Consider the following 25742-nt stretch of genomic DNA (forward strand, 5'->3'; position numbering starts at 1 on the left):
CCCGGCCCGGCCCGGCCCGGCCCGGCCCTGCCCTGCCCTGACTCGACCCGGTCCGGTCCTGCCCTGCCCTGCCCTGCCCCGGCCCGCCCGCACACGGCAATGTCGGACAGAGCGGAGGGGCCCGCGGGGGGCCCCTCTGGCTCCCCCGGCTCCCCTACCCGCGACTCCGCCGGTGGCTCCGAGCCGCGGATCATCAAAGTTACGGTGAAGACTCCCAAGGAGAAGGAGGAGTTCGCCGTTTCCGAGACCAGCAGCATCCGGCAGGTGAGGGGCGGCCGAGCAGGCTGAGGGGGCTGGCGGGGCCGCGCTGGGGCCGGGGCCGAGCGCAGCGCCGCCCGGCAGGGGAGCGCCGGCTCGCGGCTCCCGCCTCCGGCAGCGCAGGGCGAGGGCCCTGCCCGGTGACAAAGCAGCTTTTGCTCGCCCGGGTCGCGCCGGGCGCTTTTGGGCGAGCACCGGCACCGATCCCGGCCCAGGAGGGGGTAGTGGAGAAATGTGCCACCTCGTACCCTCCTCACCGACTTCTCTGCTGCGCTGCCGAGGGCCGGCTCGGAAGGGGCATGTAGCTCATTCGTGAAGTCACATCAACAATCTTCCAGCTTCCCTGTCGTAGGCAGGGACACCTTCAGCTAGACCAGGTTGCTCAAATCCCCGTTTAACTTGGCTTGGAACACTTCGAGGGATGGGCCATCCACAGCTTCTCTGGGCAGCCAGTTCCAGTGCCTCACCACCCCCGCAGTAAAGAATTTTTTCGTAATTGCTAATCTAAACCCACTCTCTTTCACTATGAAGCTATTGCCCCTTGTCCTGTCAGCACACGTTCTTGCAAACAGTCTTGCCTCATCCTTCCTGCAAGTTCCCTTCAGGTACTGGAAGGCCACAGTTAGGTCACCCCAAAGCCTTTGCTTCTCTCATTTTCTAGCTGTGAGTTGTCCTAGTTGTGAGCTGACTGGTTTTGGTGGTAGTTGTCTCACTGGCTGGCTAACATGACCATAGAAAACATATGCAGTCACTTGTATCTCTCTGTTTCCACTGTTTATATTGATCTAACACTGTCTTTAGAAACAGTGAGTCAGCCTTCAACTTTGGGAAGTTGTAGCCTTGCAATGTGTGTGTAAAATCTGCAGTCTCCTGTATTTTGATGTGCTAGTTACGGATATGGTACTTAGCATGGCGTGGTTATGTCAGATAACCAAGTTATTAGGGATTTTGTGCCTCCCTGTGAAAGCCTGTGCCGCAGCTGCCTCTCTCTCGAACTAGTGACACCTGCTGATTCATCTGCACTGTTTCCTGCAAGTCTTCTAGTTTTGTAGAAGGTTTGCTATGCAAGTATTGACTAAAATTTCATTTATTTAAATTAGAAAGCAGCAAATCATAGCAAAGGTGCTATCAAAATGTAAAAATGCAGTGTCCTGCCTATAAAGCACATAGGCATCCCTCGATTCAGAACTTCTTTCATTTTCCATAGGATTTCCCAGTTTTCTCCTTGAAATGGCTCTAAATATGGCAATTTTGTGCTATTCCACATTTTTTGTGTGTTATAGGTATTGCAGACCTCATCAAAAAGACATTACATGTCTGAAAGCACCACTAACGTCTAGATACAGAACTTGACATCATTCCTTAAGTGTGAACTGAAGGACACTGTCAGGTTAATAGAAGAGATACAAAAGATGAAGTAGAGGCTCTGAAACTTCAAATGTAGTGCTAGCACTTCAACTAGACTGTCAGACTTTTGTTTCACCTAGCTGCTGTGAATAGAGAAAATGCTAGTATTTCTTTCAGGTTTTTTTGTCCCTAAGTCTAATCTACATTCAGCTTCGTTTTGTGGGTTTGTTTGTTTGCTTGTTTGTTTGTTTTTTTCCTTTTGTACATCAGTGTTTGGGCTAGAAGTGTCCCAGACCTGAGTTTCATTGTGGTTTTCTCCACCTGCCAATGCATTGAAGCCGCTTTCTCTTCTTCTCTAGTCTTTTGGCAGCTGCAGTGTTGTGTGCTGTGAGTTACTCTCTCTGCAAGCTCGATCTAGGCATTTCTCCTGAAAGTAAAATGTCTGTGTTTGCTTTTTAATGTTGTCCACTGCTTTCCCAGCAATCTCAGTCTGAAAGGGGTGCTTTTCATTTCTCTGTTCTCCATAGATTTGTGAGCAGCTTCAGTGCAGTTTTTTAAAAAGTCTTCGCAGTTTTGGGGCTTTTGTTTTGTTAGGATATTTCAAAAGAGAGATTCATAAACTGAATCTAACCTGAGGATTGTGTTTGTCCTATAAAGCAGTCAGCTGTTAGTTGGGTCCTTTGGAAATAATAAACAGATTTACTCTGACTGTGAATTTTGTAATGCATTTGACTTTTAACAGTTTGTTTCATATTTGAATACTGGTGGAGCTGCCACGTTTTCAGATAAACACTAGTCATAAACTGAAATGGTTGTACAGCCTGTCAAGAGCATGAATTTTTACTGAAAGCAGTTATGCAACTTTAGGGAATTAACAGAGGACACTGCTTCAGATGTCTTTGTTGTCTACAGGTATCTTAAACTGTGAGTGTTGTCTCTCTTGGAACTGTTGTTAAAATATTAGGTCTGCAGTTATAAATTGGTGCTTGTGAAGTAAGATTGCCCTGCTGGGTTGACCATTGGATTCAAGTCCCAGGCAGTGTAACAGCACTAAAAATGCGCTGTCCCTCTAGTGTGACTAATATTGGCTTTTTCTCTTTAACTGTAAAAGTGAGCTGTTGATAGTAATAAGCATCAACAGTAGATGCAATGTTTCTAGAACTGGCCTTGAAAATAGGTTAATCTCAAATACCAGGCAAGTTGCACATCTGTTCAAATGCATCTGTGATCAGCAAGTGTTTTGTACAGTTGAGATAGGTGGGCCAGTAACTTGTCGGCTTAAAAAAAAAAAACAAACCCAAAAAAAACCCAGCAAAAGAAACTCCCTCAGTATATTTCTATAGCTAACATTAGAACTTAAAGAATTGAATTATTTCTTTATGGTCATTTCAGAATACTGCTAGAACATGAACCCAGATTTTCTAGGAAAGTATTTTGAGTCATCAGGGCCAAATTTAAGGGTAAAAAAAATTTTAAGTTTTATGTTGCCCCATTAATGTAAACCATGTCTGCAACTTTTCTGTCAAGATTTTTTCCTGTATTGGAACACTTCAGTAGAATAGATTTGTTACTGTGACACTGTGTTGTGCAGCTAGAACAGTGAGTATGCAGGTTGGTATGGAAAACAAACTAAGTACAAAGCTACTCTGGGAGATCAGTTGATTTACATTGGTGTCTGTCTGTCTTTTCTTTGAAAATTATTTGATTGTGCTTAGCACAGGTTGGCTCAGTATTAGGAGAAGGACCAAATGTTTGCATTCTTGACTGGGTATGATACTGATCTTTCTCAGAGCCGAGGCTTAATGAATACATGATGGGTAAAATATGTTGACTAGCTGACCCTGACATTGCTGATACTCCGACTCAGTAAAACGCTTTGTCTCTTGTCTTGTGTTTTCTTCCTTCAGTTTATTTTCTGAGTTCATGGCAGTACAGTCTTTGCAATTTCTTGCTTAGCAGAGTTGTCTTAATGTGTTTGGTAAAGCCTGTATGCAAAGAAAAAGTGTACTCATTTTAGGAGCGACTCAAGTCTTAGTGGATGACTTGAATTGTTTGAGTATTGAGGTGTTGGCATCGGTTACATGGAAAACTTTTTTTACCTTCATCATTTAGAATAAGGGAGTTTTAGAAGAGTTAAAACTTGCTAATGCTTCTTGATGCTGTTTTAGTGCCCTGTGTTGAGATTTGCTGTATTTGTGGGTTTATTATAACTGGTCCAGAATTATTGTCTGTGCGTGTGTAGCACACTGAAAGATGCTGAGTTGTCCATTCTGTGAGCATTCCAACTCTGAGACAGAGTAACGTGTCTAGCTGTATGTTATTAACTTCTGGGCCAACAAGTGAATACAGTAATCTGTGCTAATAATTTCAGAAGCTTACAGTTCTTGCAGAGAATGATTGCCAGTCCTTTGATTATATGATAATTTCAGAGCAATGCCCGTCAGAAAGAGTTAGTGAAATTGAGTTTAGCTCCACAGAAAACAGATTAGATCCTTTTGCAGGATTTGGGGTTTTTTCACCCCTTTTTGTTTAGCTTCAGCCTTTAAATACAATATCACTTCAGTGTGGAATACAGTTTTCAGTAACAGTATATTTAACAGTTTCTAGTGTGTTTTCTAAAGTAGGCGAACACAAATGTGCTTTCTGCACTAGACTAAACTACATATAAAAATCCCCGAGTTGCTTAATTTTAAGTATCCATATATCCATTGTGTTGAGACTACTGATTTTTGTCAAGTGGAGAGCTTCTAAATTTTTGATTGAAATTACAGTACTGTTTTTGTTTGAAACTTTTAATCCATAAATCCAGGATTTCATTTTTATGCCTGGATCTCACGATCCCAAACTGGTAGTGTTCTGCTTCATACAGATCACACAGGTGTAAATGTTAAATTGTTAAAGATTTGGATAGTTTGGTAGTGGAGCATCTTTCCTGGTTTGCATATGCTTTTAGCATTTTCTGTAATGTTTTCCCTTTTAAGAAACTGTACTTTATAGGAACAATTCTTTTAACATGATCCAATTCTGTTTCACTGTTTTTCTGTAATCCAGGGATTACTGAATGCTATAAACCAAATAGGTTGAAACTCTATAATGGAATCCAGTCTGTTTTTTGTTTCCAGGATTGTGATTCAGGTTTCTGTTCTTTCTCAGGTGTCTCAAGGCACTTGAATACACTAAGCATTTAGTGTTAGGTTTTCCATCGTCTGGTGTTTCAGTGCATTGTAACACATCTCTGTGATTTTTTATAGTGTCTGTCTCGTGATATACTCTCATTACACTTATTTCTTAACCTGAGTTTTTTTCCCCCCTCATTTTGTGATATGAAAATTGTTTTAGAGCAATGGTAGGTGATTATTTTATAGAGTAACCTTCCGAAGTAAAAGTATGTTGACTTTTGTTGGCTTAGTTAGATGTAACTCAGAGGCATCAGTGGCCATAGTACTCAACAGGTGTTTTCTGATAAATGACTGGCAAACAGAGTAAAATAAGAAAACCTATTTAAGTAGTAGTTGAAGTGTCTTTTATGTAGATACCTCTCTGCATAACACTAAGACAGGTATATTTTAAATTATTTTTTAAAAAGTGTTATCTATGTCAGATGCATTTGTCCTGCGAGTTTGTTTTGCTAAAATCCTTCACCCTCAGTCAGGGGTGTCACGCAGTTTTAAAAAATTGCCATGTGTACAGTTCAAAATTGCCGACAGCATAGAAAACCTTAATGAATAATTAGCTGTGGTAAAAGTGTCATGTAAAGATTTTAAAAACCAATCAGTATTTCAATAAGTGACTATAAACCTTGTCTCTGTTAAAAGGGTCATTGTCTGGGAGTAAAGTTAGGGTAAAATCTTAAGAATTTGGAAGATATGGTTACATGGTGTTCTGGTTTTGACTGGAATAGAGTTCATCTTCTTAGTAGTTGGTATGGTGCTGTGTTTTGTATTAAGTGCAAGAATAATCTTGGTAACACACTGATTTTGGCTCTTCCTAAACTGTGTTTTTTTCTAAAAAACAGTTGTTTTTTAGGAACGTTACTTCCTAACTCAGTGACCCCACTGATACTTCCCAAACCACACTGCCTCTCTCTCTCTCTCTCTCTCTCTCTCTCTCTCTCTCTCTCTCTCTCTCTCTGCCACCTTTTCCTTTCCCTCTCTCCCCTGGGCCTGAGTGCTTTATTTGTTAAATAATGTTGAATGTTGTATAAATTAGTTGAGTTGTAGAATACAGTTGAGAGTTTTCAAGACAAAAATAACACTGAAAAGAGGATTTGAAGCATTTTCTATTTTTACGCAGCACAAAAACGTCAATGAGTTAAGTTGAATCTTAGTGTCCTGTAACTTACAAAACTTTTTTCTCTTTTCACTCTTCTTAAGTTGTCAGTCAACCCAAGACATGCTGGAGAGGGGAGTTGGAAGCACAAAAGGTCAAGATCACAGGTCAAGATAAGAACAATTTACTGGAAACAGCAGTGAGATAAGAAAACAAATATTAACAGCAACAATACTAATGACAAAGGGTGCAAGAAAGTCAGTGATTGACACGAAAGAACTCCCTTGATAACTGACAATACTGGACATCTCCCTCCACCATGTTTTCTTGGCCAGAAGGAACCCCTTTTCCCTGGAAGAGATTCCATTTCCCCAGCTGCTGTCAATGACAAGAGGTGGTATAAAATAACCTCCGGGTGCAAGCCATGCCCCCTCCTGGCTTCTGCAAAAGTTAATCTCTGGTGGTACCAGTTATTGGTTTCTCTGGGTCTGGATTGAAGGCACTTGAGATGGTAGATCATGTTCAGACTCAAGTGTTTATTTCTTATCAGTGAAACAGTCTCACTACTGTGAGTTGGGCAGCTTTTCATTAGCAGGCACAAAATGGCTAACAATCTCTTGTTACAAGGTCTTTTAAGACTAAACTATCCAATTAAGAACTGACACCTAGATTATTTTCCCTTTTAACCCAGTAACTGATCCCACAGAGCCCACAATGCAGATGTTTCTGCCCAATTACAAAATGCCACCCAAACCCACAAAGAAGAAGGAAGAAGAAGCATGAAGAAGAAACCCAGGATGATGCCCTGTGCCCTCCGTCTTGCTTCCATTCACAACATAGTAAAAAACCCAAACCCTGAATTTCTCACCAAGTGATACACCTACACTACTCTCTATAATCTATTTCACACTTCTGTGGATTCTAGTCTATCTTGAAGTGTAGGAAACTTCCTCCATGAATGAGGGTCAAAGTCAGCGCTCCTCTGGGGGTCAGGGCACCCCAGAGCAGACAGAGAAATATTCCCAGTACCCTGGGTTTCCACGTGAACCCTTTCTTGGCCTGAGCCAAGACAGTGCTTATTTTCAGTTTGTGTTGCTTTGCCAGTGATCAGGTACATAACAAACAGGGAGAGAGTAGATTGCCAAGTGCTTTTAGGGGAGAAGCGTTGCTTCTCCAGCAAAGGCTTGGCGAATTGGTAGTGGCTTGTTGAAGAATCCCTGAAGGGAATAGAAATGGCTAGAACTTTACACTACCATGTGCTGCTGCAGTTTGCCCTTTATGGGCTGCTAGCCTTTTAAGCTCATCAAGAATTTGACTTTGTGTTTTGAAATGTGGTTTTTCTGTGAGTTTTATTTGATTGCAGGCTTTTGAGGACATAATTTTATTATGAAACTAGCATGGGTCATTGGCAAAGCTACCATAAGATAGTAACCCCATTAAGACATGAAGGACAGTACTCTTACATAGAAGCCTTAGTTTGTGCATTCTTTCTATCTATACTTTATCTGTTGTGGGCCAAAAGTGCTTGTATTCCTGCTTGAAATGATGAATTCTTGTCTTCCTTCCTGTATAGTGTCCTAGAGTTGTGCAATGAAACCCTGATTTTACTGACTCACTTTAAGTCAGTCGTAAGATGTCCAGGTCATGATTCATCCCAAAAGGAAACCACAGCTATCAGCTGTGGCCGTGAGTGTGTTTTGTTCCTTACTTCTTGGGTCAAGACGACCTGTAACCATTAATTCTGTTGTATGAAGGAAAGCTGTAGCTCATAAAAGTTTACTTCTGAGACTTCTCAGTGTGGGTGTAAAACAGACTGGAGTTGAGTCAATATGCTTAACTGTGCATGTAACTAACTGTTGTTAGGAAAGACAGTTGAAAGTTTAAATATTATGGGTGTGTTTTGAAACAGCAGTGCCAAACAAAGTAATGCTGTTTCAAAATCTTTCTTTGTAGTAGAACTATTTGAGAGACTGCTGAGAATGAAAACTGCAGTTCAGCCTTCTACGTACAAGCATTTGCTTCCATGGCCTCTTCTGTTGTATTCAAAAAGGAGTTTCCTGTGCAGGGAGTCAGCAACCTTACTTTTTTATACAGTCATCTAGATAAAATTGTAGCTGAATATTTTCAAAGTAGTTGAAGTTTTTAGGGACCTGTTTTCTGTTAAAAAAAACAGATGTTAATTGATGTTAATTGCCTAAGACCTCTTCCAGGTTGTTACTGTAATTTAATTTTTAAGTATGACTTACTAAGCTGAGGTTTAGAGAATTTGGGAAAGTATGTTTTAATTGATTTGTTTTCTTCTTTTTATTACTTTATCACAACACTTCGTTTTGTGAGTGGATAATAAGATTATTACAGTCACTGGTTTTGGTATCATAAAATGAGTCAACAGAAGCTTTTGAAACATTATATGGTTGTAATATGTCAAGGGAGAGTTTGAATGTTAATACTTTCACTTTACCTGGAATAACACTTTACCATGTTCTTGCTAGGCCAGGTTGTCAGATGTTAATAGGTTAATGTTTAAATTATGGATCTGCTCTGCAAAGTGACAGTGCAAGACAATATCTGGTTTAGTCAGCTGTTCTACTTCATGTGCATTCAGATATTTGCTTTGTTTGGTGACAAAGTGTTTACTTTGTCAGGTACAGTATGCATTTTGTTCAACACTGGACATTAGCGTTTTATGGTGTCCATCTGTACCTTGAAAAAAACTTGAGAGGCAATCAAGTCGAGCAGGTGTACGGAAAGTCCTAGATTGCTTCAGAGAGTTGCATTTTTTTTCTGTGTGTCTTAACAGTGAACAAAAAGCAACTCTTGTTAATGGTGATTATTTTAAAGTTCTATGAAGATAAGGGTATTTGGCATGAAATTGAAAGTATACACAAGAAGTGCTGGTGTGCTGCTAAAAGCCACTGTGTGTTCTCAACATGAAAAACTATGCTGCTTTTGTATTTCAAAGCAAAAAAAAAATATTTATGTAAACAAGATAGCTTGAGGTAAAATAGCAATTTGGGCAAAGTACTTTAACAACACAAGCTTTGAATTTGTTCTAATTAATTCCAAATCTTCAAGTTGCCATGCTTTGAGGAGAATATTACCTTGAATCAGCTCACTCTGGTTGAGATGCTTTTTACTTTTCTCCCTAGGAAAACCAGGCCTCTGACTAGACATTAGTCCAGTGTTTTAGTCTGATTCCCACTGTGTTTCTCTCCACGTATTTTTGTAATAGTCATGTAAAAAATTGACATGATTTTACATTATTTTTACTGTATTCAGTTACTAGAGGAGTACAGTGAACTAGTTTCCATGAACACACTAGGTTTCAAGTATGTTGAAACATTATTTTCACAACTTTGAATTCTTTTCGATGCCCAGATATGACTGAATGACCTTTGTGGTACCACAAGGTGTAGTATTATTGCAATGAAGTAAAACTTGCATTTAGAACAATAAAGGAAATGAGCTGACATTGTTGGTTTAATTGTTACATGATAATTAAAAGGATGAGTCACTGCATTAGAAGAATTGGATAGAAATTCTCATCATTTCCAGCCAGTGACGCTGAACTCCTTCGGCTTTTGGTTTCCCCAGTGGATGAAGTATTTTAACTGTAATTTACAGATACTGTTACTTAGTTATGTTGTGCAAACTGAAGACCTAAACAACACCAAAATTATTTTTTTTAGAACTGCCTGAATTTCCATCATCATGATCTGTCATGGTTTAAACCCAGCCAGCAATTATCATGCAACTGCTTCCTCACTTTCTTCCTGCCTAGTGAAATGGGGAAGAGAATCAGAAAAAGAAAGAAAAGGGTAAAACTCAGGGATTTATATAAGAACAGTTAATATTTAAAATAACAGTAGTAAAAATAACAATAATCACAGTAATGAACAAGTGAGAGAGAGGAGTAAAACGCAAGAGAAACAAATGGTGCACAGTACAGTGCCTCAGCACCCACTCTCCAATGCCCATCCTGTTCCCTTCACTGGCAAATCCTTCAGCCACACTGTCGAAGTTGGTGAGAGCAGGGGTTGGGAGAATGAAGAACCATCCCCTCTAGAAGATCAGGTTCAAGACCCATGGGATCTGATTAGATACATCCATGGGCCCTGAGGGAACTGGGCAAGAAAGTAGCTAAGCCACTAGCCATCATATTTCAAAAGTTGTAGCAGTTCTTCGAGGTAGTTCCCACAGACTGGAAAAGGCGAAACAGAACATCCATATATTTTTGGGAAGGGAAATTGGGAAGACTCAGGGAGCTACAGGCTGGTCAGTCTTACCTCAGTGCCTGGTAGGATCGTGGAATGGAACCTCCTGGAAATTATGCTAAGGAACTGGAAGGTAAGGAGAAGATTGGTGACAGTCAACACAGTTTCACTAAGGACGAATGTGATCGTTGCCTGTGATGGTGTTGCAGTGGTGACAGATGAGGGAAAAGTGAGTGCTATCATCTACCTGCACATATGTAGAGTGTTTGACACTGTGCCACATTACTTGTCTCTAAACTGGAGACCCATGTTTTTGACAAATGGACTGCTGAGTGAATAATGAATTTAAAGGGTTGTGGTGAATGGCTCATTGTCCATGAGGAGACCAGTGATGAGTGGTGTCCTTAGGGATTGGTACAGAGGCAAGCACTGTTTAACATCTTTGTCAGTAACATAGACATTGGGATTGAGTGCACCCCAACAATGTGTGCCAATCAGTGTGGGATGAATTAGGTGATGGAGGAAAGGGAAGCCAATCCTTGCCAGGCTTGAGAGGTGGGCTCATGTGAACCTCGTAAAGTTCAACAAGGCCAATTGCAAGGTCCTATACTTGGTTTGAGGCAATCCCAAATACAAATATAGGCAGGCTGGATTGGGAACAGCCCCGAGGAGAAGGACCTGGAGGTGCTGGTGGATAAGAGGCTGGACATGACCCAGCAATGTGTTCTCAGAGCCCAGAAAGTTGATTGTATCCCAGGCTGCATCCAAAGAAGCATGGCCAGCAGGGAGAGCCAGGAGGATTCTGCCTCTCTGCTGTGTTCTGCTGAGACTCCACCTGGAGTGCTGCATCCAGCTCTGAGGACCCTGGCAGAGGAAGACATAGACCTGTTGGAGTGAGCTGGGAGGAGTCCACCAAGATGATCAGAGGGCTGGAGTCCATGTCCTGTCAACACAGGCTGAGACAGTTTTGTTCATCATGGAGAAGAGAAGCTCCAGGGAGATGTTAGAACTGCCTTTCAGTCGCCAAAAGGGACTTACATGAAAGATGGTGAGGGACTTTTTACGAGGGCATGGAGTGATGATATGAGGGTAATAACTTTACCCTCTTTAATATTAAGAAGAAATCCTTTACTGCGAAGACGACTGGTACAGGTTGCCCAGCGAGGTGTGGATGCCCCATTGCAGGACGTGTTCAAAGCCAGACTGGACTTTGAGTAACCTGGTCTAGGGAAAGGTGTCGTGCCCTTGGCAGAGGAGTTGAAACTAGATGATCTTTGTGTTCATTTTCAACAATGTTTTTAGGATTCTGTCTTCCATATGTGTAGAGGATTTTCTTCCTCTGCCTCAGGAAAAAAGATAAGGTGTATGAAGTTAATCTATTATTTAAGGTGTTTTTGACAGTTAACACTTAGTAAGCAGTCTCTTTTGTAAAAGGTCTTGTATGGCAATGATTTCTCAATGAATGAAAAATGTGTTTATTCACTGTGACCTGGGCTGTAACTTCATTTTATGTAGCCGTGTCATGCATTAAATGAGAAAGCAGAGCCACTTAAAGTATAACTTCAGTCTGTGTGGCAAGGAATGTTAGTTTTGACACGTGGAAGGGAGGCAGCAAAAATACATCTAAGGAGAGAGTATACTCAGTTCAAGCAAAAGTCTAGACAGATTTATCCTCTTTATGGCATTGCGTCTTCAGTTCTTCAGCAATGGATGGCTTCAGTGGTATGCACATTTGTATATTTGTACTTGGTAGTATATAATTATAGGCATACTTTACCATGTATATACATATGGGTGTGTTTAAGTACTGTATATACTAGTATTTATTTACATCATGGATGCATGCTTGATTGAAGTCACAGTAGTCTTCAAGAGAAATCAGATTTTCATTGTTGCGACTTGTGGAACTAATGATCTAGATATTAAATTCTTAAGATTTCCTTTTCTGAACAGCAAAGAAATATTTTCCATCTTCCTGTGGACAGAAAGAAGTTCAGGAAACAAAAGTATTTCTAGTTTGTGAAATACAGAATATGCAGTACAAGTGAGGTAATATAGCAAATGTAAAAACCAGCTTGTTCTGAAATTATTTTTAAAAATTGCAGTTCAGTATTTAATTATATAAATGTATAATATTAATTTTTTTTGTTTAGTTCAAGGAAGAAATCTCTAAACGTTTCAAGTCCCACACTGATCAGCTTGTGTTGATATTTGCTGGAAAAATTTTAAAAGATCAAGATACTTTGACTCAGCATGGAATTCATGATGGACTCACTGTTCACCTGGTTATCAAAACACAGAACAGGTAATCTTAATAACAAGTGGTCTTCTGTTTACCTCTAGAGAAGTTTAGGTGCTCTGTATTATTAATAGCTTTCTGTTGGGCAAAACTAGATTTGACTAAATCACCTTAATCAGCTCCTTAGTTTCAGCTGCTGCAGGACAACAGTGAGGTTATGAAATTACACTGTTTTTTAAAATTTATCTCATATTTTATTTTGATTTATGTTTTTAAATACATTTCTTTTACTTTTTCTTTAGGTTGTTTTTTTTTGGGTTTTTTTGGTTTTTGTTATATAGCTTTTTTTTTTTTTTTGTTCAAGCTGTGTGAAGTGCCCAAAAATCTTTCCAACAGGTAGAGCAATAGATCCCTCAAAAGCAGTTTGCTATTAGTCAATAACATGTTCATTCTTTATAGTTTGGACCTACTGTAGCTCTACATACTGAAATACACCCCTGCCTGCCTCTTGGGCCTTCTTGCACTTTGCCACTGAGCAGAGGAACCCTCAGGAATGCAAATGTCAAACATGTGGCTTTTGGGGAATTTTCAGTGTTCCTGCATCTGTCTTATCAGCATTGCACTCCATGTCTTCATTCATGCCTGCTTTTGTTTGAATCATTTTAGAAGGCTGTATTTCTGCTATCTGCAGAATGTTTTAATCATTGGGAAAATGAAGTATGAACTAAGAACTACAGATCCTTTGCATGTACATGTGCTGTGTTCAAATGATGCATTGAAGTTTTCACCTACTAGCTTTACTTGAATAAACTAAAAACATGGTAAAACCTGCTGGAGAGAATGTAAATCAGCATTGTCCTGAAATATCTCAGTTGTATTCTTGCTAAAATATCTATATTTTATGCTTGTCTTGAAAGACAAGATTTAGACCCTGCCGGTGTGGCCTGGAACATGCTGATTTTTGGCCCTGAGTATCAAGATTGATTTGTTCCCAGGTACTTTGGTACGCTCTGCCATTTACTTTTCTGTTGACTCTTGCTGTTACTGTTGCTGCTGTGTATCTGAAAAAGTCAAAGTTATTTTCCAAAACTGGATCTGAAAGTGATCTTTTCCCTTGTAAACTATGTTATTAGATTTGTAATTTCAACATGGGAATCTTCATATATCCCAGCCACATGCTTGTTAAAAAAAAGATTACTTTTTCTACTGTGCTACATTTTCTGGACTGCTACAGACTTTCAGTGCACTCTTGTTACCTATCTTCTACAGTGTCAGAGTAGCAGTGAGTGATTAGCAATAGGCAGTGAAGATAAATAGAATTTCTGAATAGAGTTCTAGGTCAACAGGTGTCATTTGTTCACGTGTGCTTGGAGGAAACATAATGGCAAAATGGGTGTAAAAGGCGATGTGCTCTTGACAGGAATATAGCTGAAAGACTGAAGGCTCAAAGGCTTGAAACTCACATGAACCTTAATCTTCAAAGAACATGCTCCAGTTTGTATGGGAGCACTATTGTACTTCAGCTTTCAGTGTCACCTACTTTTCTGTCACACTTTTGAGAACCTTTAATGTCTATTACATAAAGCAGCATAGTTGCTTCTCAAAATAGTTTCTCAGCTGAAAATACAAATAGGATTTGATGCTTCTTGTTTTTACTTTGCTTTTGGAGGAAAGATGTGTATATTTTCTAGATAAAAGAAAACTCAATATCTCTAGCATGAGAATCACAATCAGTATACAGTCTATAATCTTTCTCATTCAAGTTACAGCTGCTTGGCCAGTTATAGTCATCTTGTGTTCAAAGTTTGCAGTTGCTGATAATTAGGTTAAAGAGCTCTTAGAAACCTCAGGAGAATCTATGCTTTTAAAGCATCTTTCTGGGCTTTTTTTGTATGGTTGGGGTTTTTTTCTGATGTTTGCTTGAGTGGAGCAAGTGCAGAGTTATGTTATAGGAGAAAGGTCCTCCAAGGTGAACTGAAGTATGGAGTCTAGTGTACTGCCAAATTCTCAAATCTTTTTGTGATGTCTGAATTTGTAGCTTTCAAAAGTATTTTATTCTGTAGTACTGCAAATATAGGCATTTATTGATTGTTGAACCACAGTGGAGAATTGATTTGGATTTCAAAGCAGTCTCTTTTCTTTAGAACAGAGAGGTCAGGTTAACTTTATTCGAGCTCAATTCCTTGATCTCTTTTACTGCATGGCAGCATTTGTCTTTCTGCCTGCAGTAGAAGAGTGTAATGATTACACAGCCTGGGCAGGCTTTAGTGCCTGTGCTAAATTATGCTGGCTTTAGTGTCATGTGATTTTATTATCAGCCTTTTTTTGAAATCTGAAAGGTTTGAGAGTTTGAGATTTGTCTTATAATAAAATGTGACATTAACTGAATTTCACATTCAATAAAGCATCCTATTGGAGATGTGGCATGAAATAAATTCTGCATTAAATTTGTCAGGCTCTATTTCTTGAAGGTGTGGGCATGTTATCAGTAGTATGTGAGTATAGTGAAATAGGACATGGATCCTTAAAGCAAGGTAAGGACAGAGAAAACAATTAATTGGTAAGCGTCATGGGGTAGGATGAGAAGGTGGTAATAGCTACAGTGATACCTATCTGTTTTTTCATTATATAAAACTACTGTTCTGAAAAACTGATGACATAACGGGTGTCTGAGAAAGATTTATTACAGGAAACCATGTGGGGATAACTGGGTTATGACCAAGAATCTAAATGTAATTTAAGATTCTGAAGTAAAATACTTTAGCTACAAATGGCACTACTTAAAATAACTTGTTACACTCTATATAAAGTTTTGAAATTGCTTTTTTAGATCACAAGACCACCCAACTCAACAGGCAAACACCTCTGGGAGTACTGCTACCACATCAACATCAAGCAGTAGTACCTCAACGCCAGCATCAACAAATAGTAATCCCTTCGGCTTGGGTAAGAATATTTGTTAAGTGGAATGGTGGGTATCTTCTCTTGGATTCCACTAATTGTGCCCAAAGCTTTATCACAATGTAGACAAAACTTGAAAAACAAAACCCAAACAAACACATCAGCCAGAAAATTAATTACAGTTATATACTCAATTGGCTGTAGAAGGTTTCTGATCAGTCAGTTACCAAAGGAGAGTTGTTTCATTAGTTTTACAGAGAATCATGAAATAGTTTGGGTTGGAAGGGATACCTGTTCAGGTGATCTATTCTAAACTCTGTGCAATTAGTTGGGCCATCTTTAACCAGATTAAGTTCCTCAGAGCCCCATCCAACCTGACCTTGAATGTTTCCAGAGGTGGGGCATCCATCTCCTCCCTGGATAAACTGTTCCAGTGTTTCACCACAAACTTCGCTACAAGATTTGTACTGTTTCACCTTCAGTGGTAAGGTGCTACTGATGTTTTATTTTGGCACTATGGGTAATGAAACACCTTCCAACGTCTTTGTACTACTTAAAGTGCATCTGAATTCCTGTTATCTGAATACAGATGAATCATAGAAGTTTGGACCTGTGACATGAAGCCAAGATCTGCAATAAAAGCAACAAAATTGCTGCTAATCTTACAATTAACTATTTCTCAGGTTTCAAGTCTGATAGTATTAAGAGTCTTCACTTCTATGAATGAAGAGGCTGCAGTCTGTTGATTTAGAAATTATAATCTGTTTCCATAGTTGTAGTGGGGTTTTGTTTCATTCTTTTTTGTCTTTTTTTTTGCATTTGGGAGTGGAGAAGAAGTAGAATTGGAAAAGCCAGTTATAGTAAGCAGATGATTTCTTGGGTTTTAATTGTTCTTCGGTCTGTTTAGTACTTTCTGAAACTTTTTATCTGGATTCAGCAAAGCACAAAAATTCAAAACATAATTTCCTCTTGGTACATTATTACCAGGAGGAACACAGGTTTTACATTTAAGTGGAATTGGAAATATTACTCATATCACTCTTAGTTACAGTTTAACTAAGAGGAGACAGATAAATGATTACTACAAATGCAGTTGTTAAATGTTGTTGGAGGCACATGGACCTAAAGCCCCCAGTCTCAAACATTTCTTGTATCTTGGCCTTGGAAAATGAGAAGAAAAGCTGTTAGAATTATAACAAATTTTATTTAAAAATAAAGTTTACTTAAAAATAAAGTGAGTAACTCCTGAACAGCCTTGAAAAAGATGGGACTTTCCATTCATTTTTGTTACTTTGAAGTATGAGATATGTTCAAGTATTTTGTATTTAGAAAAAATCTGGATGTGATTGGAAGTATAGTCAGTCACATTTTTTCATCCTCTTGAAGGTGGCCTTGGAGGTTTAGCAGGCCTGAGTAGCCTGGGCTTAAATAGTTCAAACTTCTCGGAGCTGCAAAGTCAGATGCAACGACAACTTATGTCCAACCCGGAAATGATGGTTCAGATAATGGAGAATCCATTTGTTCAGAGCATGCTTTCAAATCCTGATCTGATGAGGCAGTTAATTATGGCTAACCCTCAAATGCAGCAACTGATACAGAGAAATCCAGAAATCAGTCACATGCTGAATAATCCAGATATAATGAGACAGGTATGTAAAAAGATATATTAGTTCATGACTTGTGATTCTGCTGTTATGAAAACGACAGAGCCAGAATTGGACATACTTAGTGGAGCGTGTGAACATTCTTTAAGTATTTAGTCTTACTCGAAATCCGTAAAAGGTTGCCATAGACAACCAGTGTCTACATATTTTGTTGTTAATGTCCAAAATAGACTGATATTTCAGAAAATCTGCAGCATAGTTTTTGAAAGTCACTGAATACATGTCTTCTGAGGCTAGAACTGGATGTGGCTGTCTGCCCTTGAAACCTGTTGTCTAGCCAGGAATTTTACCATAAGTTGTAATTCTCCAAAATTCTGCATATTTTCATTGTGTCACTGTGGGTACTTCTAAATGTTTTTTAAATTAGAAGATAGATAAGTTGTATCTTATGGCAAAATGTACCAAAACCCAAAGAGATTAATAGATGCTTTTGAAATTCTATGTGTTTATTTTAAATTTCATATTATAGGCTGCCTGCTGTAGTGATGTTAGAAACAGTAAGAATTATGGTAGAATGCTGGCTAAATACTGAATTGTGTTGATTCACATTGTGCCGACAGGTTGATTCAGCTCTATTCATAATTTTAAACTGGGTTAGACAGGGATGACTGAGATATTACCAAATGTTGACATTTTCACTTTAGAATGGATTTCTTATTAATACAGATTAAACGTTCCACTTCTCTAGACACTAGAACTTGCTAGAAACCCTGCAATGATGCAGGAAATGATGCGAAACCAGGACCGAGCTTTGAGCAATCTTGAAAGTATACCAGGGGGATACAATGCCTTGCGGCGTATGTACACAGACATCCAGGAGCCAATACTGAATGCAGCACAGGAACAGGTGAGAAAAGATTACAAATGACACAGAAAGGACATACTTAATATTTAATAAAAGAATTTAAGTAATTAAAATGTCCAGATGTTTATTTGACAAAACAATTTCTGAAACTTGAAGTTGTTATGTATCCTTTTACTCTTGAAAGATCTTTAAAAATCTTGTTCTTCTGAGCCTAAAGAAATACAGCTATCACTTTTTGTGATTGAGAAGCTATTTTAAAGTTAATAGATTTGCTTGTTACTTAATTTTTAATTCCTTTAATTTACTGCCTTAAGATTCGGAGGTCCGGTAAAATCCTTTTAAGGATGTGTTTAGTAATTTTAAACTGAAGGTGAGAAGAATAAGAGATTTTAAAGTCAGAAACCAGTATGCAAGACACAATTTTACTCTGATCAAAATACAATGCAGTAGCAACACTATTTTTGAAAAGAAATGTGATTTAATTTTTTGAGGGAGTCCTAGTATCTCTCAGTGTTGGTGTATTTTCACAATATTTACATTTAATTACTGTAGACTGGTGAGTATAACTGATTAGAAGCCATAAATGTTTATTTTCATGTATGATTTATAAATCTGTAGAATGATAAGTGTTTGCTTTCCTTTGTAGTTTGGAGGTAACCCATTTGCTTCTTTAGTAAGCAATGCATCAGCAGGAGGGGACAATCAGCCATCTCGTACTGAAAATCGAGATCCTCTGCCAAATCCGTGGGCACCTCAGTCCAGCTCACAGACTTCCACAACAAATACTGTCACTACTGGTGAGAGCAGTGGCAGCAATAATGCCGAAAGTAGCACTTCAGGCACAACGGGACAGAGCTCAACTGGACCAAATTTGGGACCTGGGCTTGGAGGTGTGTTTGTTACTGCAGCTGTTTATATTTGCACATATGTGCAAACTTACTGAAATTATTCTTTCATTAGACAGAGAGTTTTTGATTCAGTTTTTATTGCTATTTACTTTTGTAGAACATTTTACTGTTGTTAAAGTCCTCTGAAGAAAAACAAAAAAAATAGGAAAAATAATCTAAGTGATAATAATACTTAAAATAACAAAGGTAGCGATTCTGCAGATGAATTGTAGTATTTTTTCTGTTCTAAGGCAAATGGGAAAACAGGTAATAATGTGAACAGTTGATGGGAATGTGTGTTCGGTACAATGTCTGTCTTAACTTTTAGGGTAGATGTGTCTATGTAAATAGAACAGCACGGAGGTAAGTTTCAGGGTCTTAAACTCATGAAAACCAAGTAGTTATATTCTGGGTTTAGATAGTCTCCTTTCTCTGATGATAATCAGAATGCTTACTAACGTGCCCTTTACCTTTTCTTTAAGCTGGTATGTTCAATACACCAGGAATGCAGAGCTTATTACAGCAGATAACAGAAAACCCACAACTTATGCAGAATATGTTGTCTGCACCCTACATGAGAAGCATGATGCAATCGTTAAGCCAGAATCCCGATCTTGCAGTACAGGTAAATTGCATTTAGTATAGCAATATATTGTGTGTATTAAAATAAAAAAAGACAAAAACCAAAAGCTCAAAAATTGCCTGTGGCAAATGGGCTAATTTTTAGTGTTAATTCCTAAGTAATTACTGAAATTATTAGCTGCTTACTTTCAACGTTTTGTTGCCTTGAGTTTCTTCAATTTGTAGTTGGATATCATGCCTGATATGCTTCAGAAATCATCATGGGGTTGTGTAAACTTGTGATCCAGCATTAGAAACAGACAAAAAAAGTGCTTTCGTTATGAATTAAGGTAGAACTAATGGTAAATAAATACCCTCTCTAGTCTGGGGGAAGTGAAGGGAGGGGACTTGGTGCCCTATCTAGATATTACTCTTTAACTTCTTATTTTTGACTTGTGCCTCACTGTAAAAGTAGAGATGCTGTTTTATGTATGGTAGTGTAGAAGTGCTTTGAATTTTTATTTAAAGTGGTAATATTGAAGTTCAGATTATGAACTGACATTGAAAAAATATTACCTCTTCTGTGTTAAATATTCACTTGGAAATATCCTTGACTTCAGGTGATATTTACAGCAAAGCTATTACTTAGATTTTTGGTGGAGGCTGAACAGAAAAGTATTTTCTTGTAATACTTTGCAAGACTGCCTTATTTGTATCTGGAAATCCATTCACTTAAAAGAAAAAAGGTACCAATGAAGCAAAAGTGAAACAAAAAAAAACAAAAACAAAAATCCAAAAAAAAGCCCCCACAAAAAAACCCCACCAAAAAACAAACAAAAAATACATACACCCCCAGAAAGGTTTGGCCAAAGGAGTAGATAGATGATTATTATTCTGTGAGGTAATTTTCATAGACTATTACTGTATTATCCGTAGTTGCTTTAAAACCTCCAGTGGTTTTTACTGCTTGATCTTTGAAGTTAAATATTTTTGTCCTATAGATGATGTTGAATAATCCTTTATTTGTTGGAAATCCTCAACTTCAGGAACAAATGAGACAACAACTTCCAACTTTCCTTCAGCAAGTAAGATGAGATACTAGCTCTTAATAAAGGTCTTCAAGTCAATGAGCAATATATTTGGTAAACTGGTGCCTGTCTTTGATTTGGCTAATAGCTAGATTCTGTAATATATTCTCATTAGCTTTAGATACTAAGTTAGATTGTTCCCTAATAATATTCTTGCTAATGTCTCCATCTCTTTCAAAAGTTAAACCTGTTGTCTGTGACTAGCATAACCACTAAGATTTGTTCTCGCTTCTTTGTTTAGAAGGAATAAATGCTCTTACTGCACACCAGCCAGAAAACACCTGTTTGTGACAAAATTTGTTTCGGAAATTAAAAAGAATAGTACTTTTCACAATGCTAGTTAAAGTTTCAGTATGCTTTTCTCAGGCTTTTCAAACCTGCCTTAAATATTTGGAAAAGAGATCCTTGAGCATATCTTGAAAGACTTAAGTCATTAACTAATTTAAAAGAAGTGGGTTCTGCAGTCTTTCCTGGAAAGATTGCTGCACCATTATCTTCTGCTCATACCAACACTGTGTTTGCAGCCCAGGTATCTGCTTAGTATTAGTTGCCACAGTGTGTAGTAGTACTTGTTTCCTAAATAGAAGCAAGCAAGATTTTTGTAGGAATTAAAAAGCTAATCCACTGCATGAATTCTGTCATTAGGCAGTCGTTGCAAATCATTGTAAATATGTTTCCAAGATCTGGCTACATGCAGGAGGTTTCATGAGTAAAATAATGAGAACGTACATGAATTACAGTAGTATGTTCAGTGTTCAGAAGATAGTTTATATTGTTTGAACCACATAAATGGCTGTGGTGTTTTGTATTGCCACTGCTTTGTAATGACTCAGTAGTAGCTGAGGAGCCAGTACATTTATGTTTTGAAATCTGTGAATAATTGGTAATTAATGAATGCACAGTAGGAATCATATCTTGTTTCCTTAGTGTATCGCCTTCTGTTATTACCACCTTGGAATTTATCTGCACTAATAGTTCTCTGTTGTATTCACTGTCTGAAGTTAGATGATTAACAGATTTGCAGGTGAGGTGTGGAGAAATAGCTGGATATTCTCAGAATGTTGGTAATAGTTCAACTAGTGTTTTCTTGCTTATCTACCTGTGTTTATATTATGGGACTGGGAGACAGAAACCATGGAATCTGCATATTGGAAGACATCTTTTGCAATTAAGGGCAATTGCCCAGCAGAATTAGGGAAGAATGGCCGCTACCGGAATTAATAACATTAATAACATTAATAGAGATGAGATCCAGGTCACCCAAGTGCTCTAAGAATAGTTGGGCCAGCATTTATGTAAGACAGCTTCAAATATCAGACTGTAAGTCAAGATTTAAATATTTTCATAAAGTAGTTGCAGCAGCTGTATTTGGAGACCCCAAAATGTTTATCTCTTTAAATCTGAGTTATCTTTTCCATATACTATTCATTGTTTTGTTGACTTTTAGCTATCATGAAGATAAAAGTCCAAGAGATTAATGGAAAATATTAATTGCTCTTTTGAAGTCTCTTGAGGCACTCAGATCAGAGTTCTTCATGTCCTGTGCTGCAGTTCTGCTCTGCAGTAGGGGAAGTTTCACCTTAATCTGTGATTTCCACATTAATCAAATGTGGTTTTTCAGCAAAAGTAACCTGGTCTAGTTGCCAGGGGAAAGCTGCCCAGATTAGTAAGCCTATCTGCTCTTTGGTCTGATTATCAAAACCTGTTATTTGTAACTGAAACATTGCTTTTCATGTACCTGTTGCATCTCTATGCAAAGGTGAGCATAAGCCACTAGTTTTGTGTCTAAAATAATTAGGTTTTTGGATATTTCATTTCAGACATGAAAAGGATTTGCATTCTAAATTATTTGATGATGTAAAAGCGTATTTGTAATAGAAGTCACAGTCAACAGAGAACCCTTGAATATTATACATTTGCTTGTTGGTATATTTTCCAGTATGTTTGTTTACATTTCAGGCTGTAAGAGCAATACAGATAAGATATGTACAAATAGTCACAACCAAATTGCTGTGATCTGAAATCAGCTAGGAAAAAGGAACTTAGTATTTTTTCTTAGGTATTTTTGGTCAAATTTCATCATGTTCAGCATTGTTGCTTACTAGTAGTATGATACAGGAGACTAATTCTAAAACAATGTACTAACACAGTCTTGAAGCCTTTGAAAGATTGAAATCTGTAATGAAAAATACTTATCTTGTATAATTCTTGTTCAAGAGACTTTTTCTACATCTAGAGAGTTCATTCATCGCCTTCTATGGAAGTTTTCTCACAGAAGAAAAATAACTGAAGGATTTCCTGTAATATTCAACTACAACATCAAAAGCCAAGTTCTGAAATTATGTCAGATTCTATGAGACATCTAGCAATAAAAATTACCTTGAAACATCTACATATACTGAAGAGTTTCTCTCCTTCTCTTAGATGCAGAATCCTGACACCTTATCAGCTATGTCAAACCCCAGAGCAATGCAGGCTCTGCTACAGATTCAGCAGGGCTTGCAGACATTAGCAACAGAAGCACCGGGGCTTATACCAGGGTAAGAATTGATCTTACAAATTTGGACAGGAAGTCTTCCCTTGTTTTGGCTACTCTTTTTAGATTTAGAGATTTATACAGTCTTTATTAAAGATTCATCCTCTTGCCTTTTTTAGTTTAACCAAATTTTTTTAGAATCTGTCACATTTGTCTGCTGTGCAATTCTAAACAGTGATAACTCTGGGCTTTTTCTCAGTACATTACTCAAATTGTTATCCTCTCTTTCACAGAATTTATACCAATTAATGAGAAGTGTTAATTAGTGTTTATTATTCAAGTGGTATATTTCTTTTTCTGTAATTTATACAGGTTTAATCCTGGTTTGGGTGGAGGGGGAAGCAGTGGAACTTCTACAGCATCCACTGTACCTAGTTCTGTTTCCACTGAAAATACAAGTCCAGCTTCAGGAACTGCTGAACCTGGTCACCAACAGTTTGTCCACCAGATGTTGCAGGCACTTGCTGGTGCAAATGCTCAGGTAATGTACATCATTATATTTAAATATTTTTGCTTTTATTCTTAATTGTAAAACACTGGAAAGAAGACAGGTAGTTGAGGAGAGAGCCCACTGGATGCTTCTGGTCAACAAAGGTCAGTAGAAGAGGCTTAAAAGTGCTATTTCAGCTGTGCAAGTAAATACTGAAAAAATACATCCCTGTCCTGATGAAAAACATGCCTCTGAAGGTCATATCATTAAGACAATGCAGGATTTTGCCATGAGTTTGTGTAATCAGGATCTTCCTATAAAGCAAAGCTAAGAGTTTGCCTTAGACTCAAGCTTTCTAACAATCAGGATTTTGGTAATTTTAGTCAACTGACACTTGAGAGTGTTACAAAAGTGGTGATCTTTATGTTGAAGAAAAATAAAGCCTGTGATGTTCAAGATTGCTGACAACATAATCTTTGCTGTTCCACATTGCTAGGTTGAACTCTGTTTTGTTTTAGAAAACCAGCTATATGCATATCTTTAAGAAACGGTTCATGGACATACATGTACCAAATTTAATGTGACTCCTCCACTATTAGTCAGTTTTTCCTGGAGTTCAGGAATGGTATGTAAGTGTAGATAATTTGATGTTCCTGACTTGTTAAAAAAAATTTCTTTAGTTGCTAATTGAATTTATCTGAATATATTTTTTAGAATTTGAAAAAGGTGTAGTCAAAAATTAGAAAAGACAGAGTGGTGCCAAACCCACCTGTGTTTAAATTGTGTATTTTGCTAAATATGTATTATGCTTTTATAGCTTGAAATTTTGTTCTTAGCAGTTACAAAATCCAGAAGTTCGATTTCAGCAACAACTGGAACAGCTGAGCGCAATGGGCTTTCTGAACCGTGAAGCAAATTTACAAGCACTAATAGCAACAGGAGGAGACATCAATGCAGCTATTGAAAGGCTGCTTGGCTCTCAGCCTTCATAGCAGTGTTTCTTTTAACTTGAAAAATGTAATTTATTTTTGATAACAGCTCTTTAATCTTTCAGATTGCTTTATTTCATTCTGACTCTTGGGATTGTCTTGTTATAACTAAAACCAATCTGATGCATTTGAAGGTGGAGTGCAGTAGTTTTCTTCAGACATTGGGAATCAATGCATTTTCACTTTTGAGTGCATCAATTCTTTTGTTCAGCATTATTTGTGATTTTTTGGAAACAGTGTCAGCTTTCACAGTTGGATGAACAAGTTTTGTCTGACCTACAAATGGCCAATTTATTTACTACTTAAACAGTATCCTTCAATAATAATTTATGTAGATTGCACATTAAAAAGGAAACAAATTAATTGAAGCTGTGGGTACCAATACTGCTTATTGTGATTTTAGCATGTTTTATTCTCTTGACTAGCAAAATGCTGGAAGATTTATACCACTTGAGTAATCTACCATCTTTTACTTTAATTTGTCTAAGGTATAAACACAATATATACAACAGAGATGGCTCATTTCTAGAGATGTACACAGTATAATAGAGTGAAATTGTAAGCAATGAAAAAACAAACACAAAAACCCCCAAAGCAACAAGAAAAAAACCCACAAAAAAAAAAAAAAACCCCAAAAAAACCCCAAAAAACAAACAAGAAAAAAAAAAAACCAAAAAAAAAACCCCACAAAAAACTCCAAAAAAAACGACAAAAAAAACCATCATAGGACTTGAATTTGGTGTAGAACTGCCCAAGATCTTTGGTAACTATCTCAGAAAAATTGCTTAAGCAACTTCAGTTAAAATATGCTAGAATTACTGTTATGGTTGTCTCTTTACATTTAACTGTACAGAAACTTGCATTATAACATTATTTCAATAGTCACAGATTTAACTGTAAATTACTTTTGTCATTGTCCAAATTAAAGAGCCACAGCCTTGTGCTCTGGAATTGCTTCTATGGCTATTTGGCTTGTTCCACTGAGATTTTTACATGTATTCTGATTTGTAATTGGAGAAATTACTTTTATTCATGGTCATGTGATACTCTAATTACTTTTAACCACCAAGTAAAAAAATACTGTATAGCTTTTGAGTTTCTATTGGTAGTTACTTCTCTTGTGCACAGGTAATAAATGAATTAAAAAAATCTTTAAGCATCTTGTTTCAGTGTGTTTGCAGTTGTTCATTACCTAAAAATCAAGATGACAGTCCATCTTGGAGTGAACTCAAGTTCTGGCAGTACTTACCATTTCTGTGCTAAAACTGGTTAACAGCTCCTGCGGTGTGAGGTGGACAGAGGAGAATAAGAGATGGATGATGTTGAAGACTTTTAGCTTAGATGAAGTAGGGATTGCAGAACAAAAGTTGAAATGAATCCGGTTTTTATTGCTCTTTTGTGTCAGTTTAATGGATTTGTGCATCTTCAGGTTCTTTAGATGTTCTCAAACCTGATCTTCTGCAGAGTACAGTTCTTCATTTTCCCAATCCCGTTCTCACCTTCTATGACTTGGGCAGTGAGGCTGGAGCATTTGCTGGTGAAGACTGAGGCAAA

The 25742-nt window shown here is 37.8% G+C and overlaps 1 protein-coding gene across 3 annotated transcripts; it reads left to right on the forward strand.

The window, feature by feature from the left end:
- The first annotated feature begins 17 nt into the window (after window positions 1–17).
- On the forward strand, window positions 18–24864 carry UBQLN1 (ubiquilin 1). Of its 3 annotated transcripts, none has more exons than XM_058043698.1 (11): window positions 18–264; window positions 12242–12393; window positions 15158–15273; window positions 16615–16877; window positions 17581–17739; window positions 18344–18587; window positions 19067–19209; window positions 20147–20230; window positions 22658–22773; window positions 23082–23250; window positions 24017–24864. In XM_058043698.1, exons 1-11 carry the CDS (start codon window positions 100–102, stop codon window positions 24107–24109), a joined length of 1704 nt encoding a protein of 567 aa, XP_057899681.1. In that variant the 5' UTR covers window positions 18–99; the 3' UTR covers window positions 24110–24864. The 3 variants fall into 3 exon arrangements, with proteins under 3 accessions (XP_057899681.1, XP_057899679.1, XP_057899680.1); XM_058043696.1 differs by having other exon boundaries at window positions 19–264; window positions 24036–24864; XM_058043697.1 differs by having other exon boundaries at window positions 19–264; window positions 24039–24864.
- Window positions 24865–25742: the final 878 nt, after the last annotated feature.

This window comes from Melospiza georgiana, chromosome Z (genome assembly GCF_028018845.1).
Source record: "Melospiza georgiana isolate bMelGeo1 chromosome Z, bMelGeo1.pri, whole genome shotgun sequence".
Lineage (NCBI taxonomy): Eukaryota > Metazoa > Chordata > Aves > Passeriformes > Passerellidae > Melospiza > Melospiza georgiana.